The following is an 8613-nucleotide window of genomic DNA, read 5'->3' on the forward strand; positions in this document are numbered from 1 at the left end:
ATATGGGATGTTTTAGCACTGTATTAAAAACCAAATCAGACATGGAAGTCAGCACCAAGTCAGAGTTCAGTAGTTTTGCCTGAAACAGTCTTTATATATCTAACAGTTTATCACATCCTTTGGGTTACAGTTTTTTTATAAACAAAATTAGAAAATATTACTGTTGCTTTACTTGAAGTTTGGTAAATGAGTGTCTCAGCTGAATTGAGTAGAATTAATTTGGATAATTAATTATCACAGTTTTATGTTTTGTGCTCTCAAATTTGCAGAAATTGCTAGTATTTTCTTCTTCATTCCAATTCAGATTTGTCTGTTTTAGGTCAGTGGTCCGGCCACGTAAACTGTTCTGGTTAATAAAAATACTTCAGAGGAAGGCAGAAGTTGCCAAAGCCCCTTGATACTCAAAGTTAAACCTTCAGGAAGGCTGTTGCAGTGGATAGAAAAACTAAATAATTTAAACCTGCTGAACTTGTTCCAGTTTGAAAGCATTGCAATGAATATTGTATACGGCCAGGTTAGCCAGTCGAGGTTACTGCTACCACTGTGCAGCTCTCTGTGCAGTACCTTTAATAACTTTATACTGAGAGGCTTCTTTTTTGTAAGGGGAAAAATAGCTGATGCATATAAAGTACTAAGAAATTATAGGCAGGGGAGGTTGTTGAATTCTAGTATTTCATGTTAAAAGAAAATACAAAAATTTAGTCAACTTCATATTTTAACACAACAGTCCAAATTAGGTCCTTAAGCTTTAGTGCACCATTGATTCATTTTTCTGTGTGCCTGATTCCCCCCCCCCCTCACCCCATACTGGAGTATAATACAAAGAAATACATGTGCATTTAACTCAAAATATTTTTTTGTCAGGATCAGATCATTAGCATAGCAGAACTGTTTCAAAGCAGCTGCTACTGTAATGCTGCATTTGTACAACGAAGTTGGATTCCAGTTTACTCATGCAAATAATGTTGAACTGAACTGGTAGAAATGCAGTTCACTCCCATGAGTTAATTTCTCTTATAAACTTGTGCTTTTTTGAACCAGCCATGTACTTCACTCTGCATAAGCTTTTCTGCCTGACAGATATGGTAAGATGCAACTAATTTGTATTTTGCAAAAGCTAGGACAAAACCTATGAATATATTTAGGCATCCAGTCCCTCTTCCAGTTCCTAACTAGGCATTAAGTACTTACCCAACAGAGGTTCTTGGGTAGAAATGGAATGGGAAGCATTTTAAAAGGTAAAAATTGCCTAGTGGAGCCTTTCTTTGCTTTCTAATGAAACAATCACAGATGATAATCTGAGATACAATAGAAGAATCTTTTCTTGAAAAATTATAGCAGTCAAGAACTGGTGGTCATTCTTTTCAAACTGTATGTGGTTGCTTGATCTGATAAAGACCTTTTATCAGGTCTTTGTGGAAGAATAAATTGTTTTATAATGGGCTGCACTCTAACCTTTCAAAGAAAAATGGCCGATTTATCAGCAGGCTGGGTGGCTGGCCGTTCTTGAATTTTTCATAATCCTTTCTCTTTATATGCTCTGTTTAAAGAACGCTTTGGAAAACTTTCCTGAACTGACAGTGATCACTCGGGATTCTAAGGCAAAAAGTGGAGGAACGTCTGTGTCTAAGATCAAAATGAATGGTAAAGCTTACAACAAGAAAACACTGAGGGCCTCTAAATCAACCACTAAATTAGCACAGGTGAGTGTTCAGAGGGTTTATTGCCGCCACCATCTGAGTTCTAATGTAACCATGTTTATATACAATACTGCTTCATGCATTGGGTTTTTCAGTAGATTTCATTACATCAATGACAGAATGAAGCTGTGTATCTTAAATTTAAAAAAAAAAAAGGCATTAAAAAGTGAGATTGTAAAGCTTGAGATGTACACATGGTTAATTTCTGTAGTATTCTGAGTGAACACTCTGACTAGGTTTTTTTGGGTACTGGCTCACATAGGCTTACCTCCCAGCACTAAATACTGGCTGGACAAATGACCTGTAAATATAACCCCCCTCATGTTCTTTTCCAAAGCGACATTAGATAAGTATAGGTCAGCTTTTATTAAGCACAAACTGTGCTTTTTCACACTGATACCCATTGATCTGGTAGAAAAACAGTTAAGCTTAGGTAATTCTTGCATTAGTTTTTGAGAATGGGGGTGTCTTGCCTCTTTTAGACTCGCAGTGCATTCAGGAGGATTGAGAGCATTCTTAAACCTGGTTTTGATAAAATAATGCAGGATGGGAAGTGGAGATAGGAGATAATTATGTTGTCGTATAAATTATAGTGTGCTAAAATATGTCAAAGCAATTATTTGAATGAAGTATTCCATTTCTGAATTGTTGGAAAAGAATATGTTTCTAGAATAAAATGTCTATCATATCTCTGTCTTGGAAAATCACATGAACTTACCTAAAATAACTGTTCTTTCTGCAGGAGTTTACAGTAGATCCAGAAAAAATACATTTGTATTCTTTGTATCACTCACTCCATCATTACAAATATCACATATATCTAACATGTAAAGAAGAGGTAAGCATTATTCTCTTTGAAATACTTCTACATTCCTTGAGAAAATTTATTGATGAAATTGAGTCCAACTAGAGGGACTGTTCTCCTTGGTAAATGAGTATGGATTGTGGCCTCCTATTTTAATTAATTCTCTATGTCAAACAAAAGGCCATGCTGAGCACGTGTGTTGCCTCTAAAGGACACTGCTGCCCAGAACATTCGGAGCTGAGGCTTACAAGATCTGTGGGAAATCAGTTTCCCTCAGGATAGGCAAACATTCTTCACTGTTCCAAAATTAACTAAATAAATGTTATCAGTGTGTGTAATTCCTCAAATCTAGGAGCTACTTTTTGTCTTAGAATGCCTGCTCCTTTATTTTTTTCTGCAAATCCTTGGTGGAAATATTCCAGGTAGCAGAAATATGAGAGTTGAGCTGTGGCTCTGGTGCTAAGAAATGTATTTGGGGGGGCACTTTTCCTTGTTTTTAAGCATAAAGGTTTTCTTCCAAAGAAGGGTCTTACTTAAACGCAGAATATTATAAAAATGAAAATTCTGAAATGCTGACAGCCTAATGTGTATATGTATGCATCTTTCTCTTTCTTTCCCCCCCTTCTCTTTTTTAAATAGATTTCTTCTGTTCAGAAGAAGAGTGCAGATCTAGGACAGGAAGAGATTGTGCAGCTGTGCATGAAAAATATAAAATGGGTGGAAGATCTTTTTGAAAAGTTTGGTGAACTTTTGAATCGTGTTCAGCAGAAATGCTCATAACAGAAACGTATCCCAAATCTCACATTTTTCTACAGCACTAACCTGATGGAACAGAAGGCTCGGAGAGAGGCTCTGATTTCTTTTACAATGCCAGACTGCGTTCTTGTTCGTAGCCATTTTTATTTCTCTTTATGGAACTTTGTGCCTTGGCTCTTGCTAAGGAAAAGTGATGCTGCCAAGGAAATCAGTCCTTTGGAGATGGAACTAAATGTAAACCTAACCACATTTTTAACCTGAAGAATTATTTTCTATTTTGTAAACTATTGGATAACTTAGCTTTATTTTCAGAAATGTTTTTGACAAGTGATAAAGCATGCACTACACATACTTTTTTCTTTATTGCTAAAAAGATAGCAACACATAAAATACTACAGATTTTTCCATCCCTGACTAAGCAACAGGAAAGTCAGCGTTGGGGTGAACTAATTTTTACATGTCTGGCCACCAAATTTAGAATTTGTACATTTTGTGAACAGAGCCGGAGTGACATCAGCTTCTGCATACGTATGTTGCCATCATAAAATCCAGAAATGTCATTATGCTTTATGGACTCCTTTTACTATTGTCATGTTCAGGAGACTGAACATGGAGTTGGTGCAATCCTATGACTGCTTTTTGTGTCAAATTATATTGTAATGAAAGACAATGACCTTAACTATTTTCCCTGTTTTGAAGAAAAAAAAATATTTTCCTTTATACTGTGTTTTTTTTTTTCTTTTGGAAAAAAAAATTCAATTGTACATTTTATCTCACTAATAGTTGTATTTTTCACAGAGAAAATATTGTGGTTAAAATTGTTTCATGTATCTTTGTAATACACTTTCCATTGTTTTCAGTAAATCCTATTCATTTATATGTTGATTTCATATTGTAAACTATGTATCTCGAGGTAACCCTTTTGTTTATACAGGTTTGCTTCAGTGTTAACCAGAATAATGCATACTAGACTAGTTTTGCTTTAAGTGTAGTTGTGTTAGACACTGCAATTATTTTCTGATACGTGAAAATAAATTTCTTACTAAACTAGCACTTGATTAACTGAGAGTTTAAATGAAGAGCTACTACACTTTATCTTCGTCAACAAAGATTGATGATTGAATAGACTATATGCAGTGTTAAACACAGCTTACATAATTGTTTGTAGAACTGGCAGTTGCAGAGCTGTTCTCTTTTTGGTGCCTTTCAAGTCTTCAGACATCTTTGTAGCTTTTTTTCCCCTCCAGTTTGTTACCAGTTAGTAGTGCCACTAGTCACACTCAGACAATGAATGTAATGGGCTCTAATCAGGAGAACATTTTCCTTAAATTTGCCAACGGAATGCCTTACCGAGTCATTCAGAGTGGATATGTACTCTACTGGCGTCCTAAAAAAGTAGTCATGTTGGTCTTTTTTCAGATAATGCAGAAAAAAAAAAATTCATTCCTTTATCCTTTCACTGCCACTTAGTGCCTTAATTTCAGCCAAGAAAGCAGGGTTCACTATTCATTGGCCAAATGAAATAATGTTCATCGCCATTTGACCCTTTTTCCCATTCCCTGTTTTGATCCTATTTAGTTGTTAAATATTCATTAGACTGTAGAACTATAAAGAGTTTAATGAATAGATGTGAAAATGAAATTATTTGATCTTGACTAATCGAATAGATGTTTGAATATTAAAGTATGTACAGAATTGTAGCTGATTAGTTGTAGAACCTTGTAGGATGTTTACCATATTTCCAAAGCTTTTCATCTTTTAAGAGCAATAATTCTCCGTTGCAATTAATTGGTATGCAGACTACAGTGAACAGAAGGGGATACGTGTCCTTGCCTTTTTTTTAAAGCCTCTTCAGAGCAGTTTTGCTTTAAAAAGGGAGGTCACTTATCGTGTCGATAGATGCATTGTGCTACTGCTACGTCTACTATGATCATGGAGAGCAAGATGGGTTTCAGTTTAGGAAGAACGTGCAGATTTTGGAGCAATCATCAAGCTTATGGATTTTCAGAGTGAAAGGAAGGGCAGGCACAGGGTTGAAGAGTTGCTGTTGCTGTTTCAGTCGTACTGTGTTGAATCTGGTAGGAGCTGGAGTTTATATGGTGAAACTAAACAAAGTTACCAGCATCGGCAGCGATCAGCTAAGATTATTTTAATTTAAATATGCACACTGGAGATACAGTAGAAATGTGCCTGGTATACTCTTTAAAGGGTAGTGGGGCCTTCCCAAGTCTACTTAGTGTATTCCCTTGCTGGTGGGGGTGGTTGGCAGTGTGTGTAGGTTCACGAGGGGTGTTTACGTGCCCAGGCAGAGTTCTGTGGTCGCATTACGGTGATGTGTGCAGCACAGTTTGGGAATTCCTAATCTGTACTTTTAAAAATTATTAGGATGCAGACTGAAGGAACAATAAAGTTGGCTCCTTGATGGTATAGTAAAGAACTCGTCAGACTCTGTGTGTCTCGTGTTCCTTCCTAATATGACTATGAAGCAACTAATTGAGAGAGGTCTCTGTGCTTTCTAAGTTATTGCTATACTGCTACTGTATGCTTACTCTAGATTTTTGAGTCTAGAAGTAGCTTTGGGAAGTTACTTGGTTTAATCCAAGTCCTTAGAAGCTGAAAAAAGAAATGAGAGGCTTTTGGAGTAGCTTGTCCCTATTTAAAAATAAGGTAATTTTAGCAACAACTATTTAAAAAAACCCAAACAACAAACAACTGGCCAGGATGCTCTGCACTGCCATAGAAGGTGACCTGCCTTATTTTTTGGCTGGTTTATTCCCAAGGCCAGTTAAACAAGCACTGTGCCTGTAGAAGACAGGGAAAACCTGGCCTGAATAAAAATAACTGCCCCAGACTATTAAAGATTAATATAATGGAGCTTCCGTCTTGGTTTTGGGCTGCAAAAATGGTGGCTGGATTATTAATTTACCAAATTAGAATACATAAAACATGGAACTCTCAAGTGTGTTGGAGGATCATAAATCAAAATAAAGCTTTGTTAGTGGGACTGAAGAGGTTTTTTTATACTGAAGCAAACTTAGAAAAAAGTCAATGTACAAGTTACTTTTTTGCACAAATACTTTGCTTTGTTTTGTTGCATTTTAGATAATTGATTCTGCACCCACACCTCAATCTTTTTTCTTTTTTTTTTTTCTTGAACTAACAGTGAGGTCTTCATCCCTTAACATCTGACAGTGGAAATTGAGCACTCATTTGACTGCAAGAGAAGATGCACTAAGAAGGAGCAAAATCCTCCTTAGACTATGAATTAGCAAACCAGAAATTAAAACAATTGCATGATGAATTATTTGGGTTTTAATTCCACTATTTTTTTTCCTTTAGTATGGCGTCCCCATTTACATCAGGTTTCTTTTTATTGAAATACAGTATTTCTCTTCAAGGCAGGTTTTCTTTGAGATGCTACTTCCAAAGTTTTGCTAGCAAAAAATCAGAGACAAATTTGGGTTGAAAAACTGTTTCTGCAAATGGCTAAGGACTTTAGGGTCTTTGAAGTTCTGTGACGCGTATTGTATTCATATATTGTTGAAATGATATGCTACTTTTTAAAAAGTCAAATCTTACAGACTGTCTTCCAAGTAAATGATTTCCATAGGGAAATATATTTTAAATATTATTTAAATATTTACTACTATTTAAAACAGAAAAGCTAAAACTATGGTCGCAAAATGTCAGTGTGTCATCAACCATTTCTTGTTTTGTTGCCAACACTTGACATTTGGTCTCCCTTACCCTGTTACGTCTCTGTGCATTACACAATGCACCTTCTGCCATATCTTACTGTTCAAGCTAATATTAACATGTCATTGTTAACAGATGCATGTTTTTCTGCATATCTCCTCTACATATGGCAAAAATGAAGCTAGGGCTAATTAAGAGACACTTTATGCATTCTTAGTCCAGATTTTCAGGTGGTCCGTAAATACAATGTATGGAAATGTGAAAAAGGACGGTTTTGTACCATTCATGATGTTATTAACTAAACCCATTAAAGTGAAAACACTTTTTAAACAAAAACTTCATAATGCTTAGTCATTTATTATTAAAATATTAAGTCTTGAAAAGCTAGATTGTTGAAGAAAAAATTGGCAATTTAAACTAGATTTTCTGATGTCAGTATGAAGAAACACAGTTCTAGGGGGTTTTCTTTCATTATATTCCATGGATTGTGCATGTCTGGTTTATCTGTTTTTTTACATTTATGGATTCTAAATGTTCTGAATGAGTTTTCACTATGTATCTGCCACATCTGATCTCGATGTGATAAGTGAGAAGCCAGATAACTGAAGTAAGAGTGACTACTGTTGTGATTTAGACACTTTTTAGCTATGCTATTCTCTTCAGTTCTCATTCTTGCTAAGCTAGGACATCATCTCTGTGTACCTATGGGAAGAAGTGGTGCTGGAAAGGGTTTTAGTCTTTTTTTTTTTTTCCCAGTTATAATGAATTACTCTAGATATTCTTACAAATTCTCACACACAGAGGGCAGAAGTCCCGTGATGTGGATGTTGGCCATAAGATGCAGGTTAGGCCTTCTGCAAGTCACTTGCAGAAAAAAGTGAATCGGAAGGGTTGGAATTCTTACTTATTTTTTAATGGTCTTGTGTCTAAGAGCTGCTTCCCAAACCAGGATGAGTATAAAATGAGACATTTGCCCATGGATTTGACTGTTGTTTTCTCCAAAATAGGCTTTGGGAGGAAGACAGGCACAGAGAATGTCCCATTGCAGTGTGGAGGCTGAAGCTTTAGATACTGCATTCCAGATACAGGTTGTAATTTATTAAGTTGGGGTTTTAAAAAAAAAAAAAAAAAAAGAAAAAAGGCAAGAAGCTGAATGTATGCAGCTTTTTAAAGGAGAACAACAGCTCCTACTATCAGCAGTTTGTTGGTAAGTATCTTAGGCAATATAAATAACTTCTTCTACATTAGGTATTTGCCTCCCCTATAGAAACCCTAACAAATCTTTGTTTCATTTCCAGAAACTAAAGAACAGAAAATGGTCTTAAAATTCATTTAATTTGATCTCTTATAAGAACACAGCAATAAATACCAAGACCAAGCTATTTATAAAGGAGGAAAATAAAAAGTGAGTCAGGGAAAATGACAAAGAGTACAGGCCTGCAAAAGTTTGACATTTTTCCCAGGTATGTCATAGATCTCTGCTTTTAAAAGTTCCGCTGGGCTGTTTCTTTTGTGTGTGTGTGTTTAGTTTTGGTTGGGTTTTGTTGTTGTTTTAGGTTTTTTTTTTAATTACCTGATGCACAAAGGGTAGAGGGAAGTAGCAATAACAGCAGTGCCCGTGAGCCAGACTGAAGAAGCAGTTAAGCCTTTCCTTGT

General features: G+C 35.8%; 1 protein-coding gene across 2 annotated transcripts in view; it reads left to right on the forward strand.

The window, feature by feature from the left end:
- QSER1 (glutamine and serine rich 1) overlaps nt 1–7293 on the forward strand; it is a 29433-nt gene extending 22140 nt beyond the window's left edge. For both annotated transcript variants that reach the window (XM_014949271.1, XM_014949272.1), the window contains exons 10-12: nt 1551–1703; nt 2443–2538; nt 3145–7293. In XM_014949271.1, coding sequence (XP_014804757.1) covers nt 1551–1703; nt 2443–2538; nt 3145–3285 — 390 coding nt within the window. In that variant the 3' untranslated portion in view covers nt 3286–7293. The remainder of the gene's footprint in view (nt 1–1550; nt 1704–2442; nt 2539–3144) is intronic.
- Nucleotides 7294–8613: the final 1320 nt, after the last annotated feature.

The sequence above is a fragment of the Calidris pugnax genome, unplaced genomic scaffold, assembly GCF_001431845.1.
Source record: "Calidris pugnax isolate Ruff unplaced genomic scaffold, ASM143184v1 scaffold177, whole genome shotgun sequence".
Lineage (NCBI taxonomy): Eukaryota > Metazoa > Chordata > Aves > Charadriiformes > Scolopacidae > Calidris > Calidris pugnax.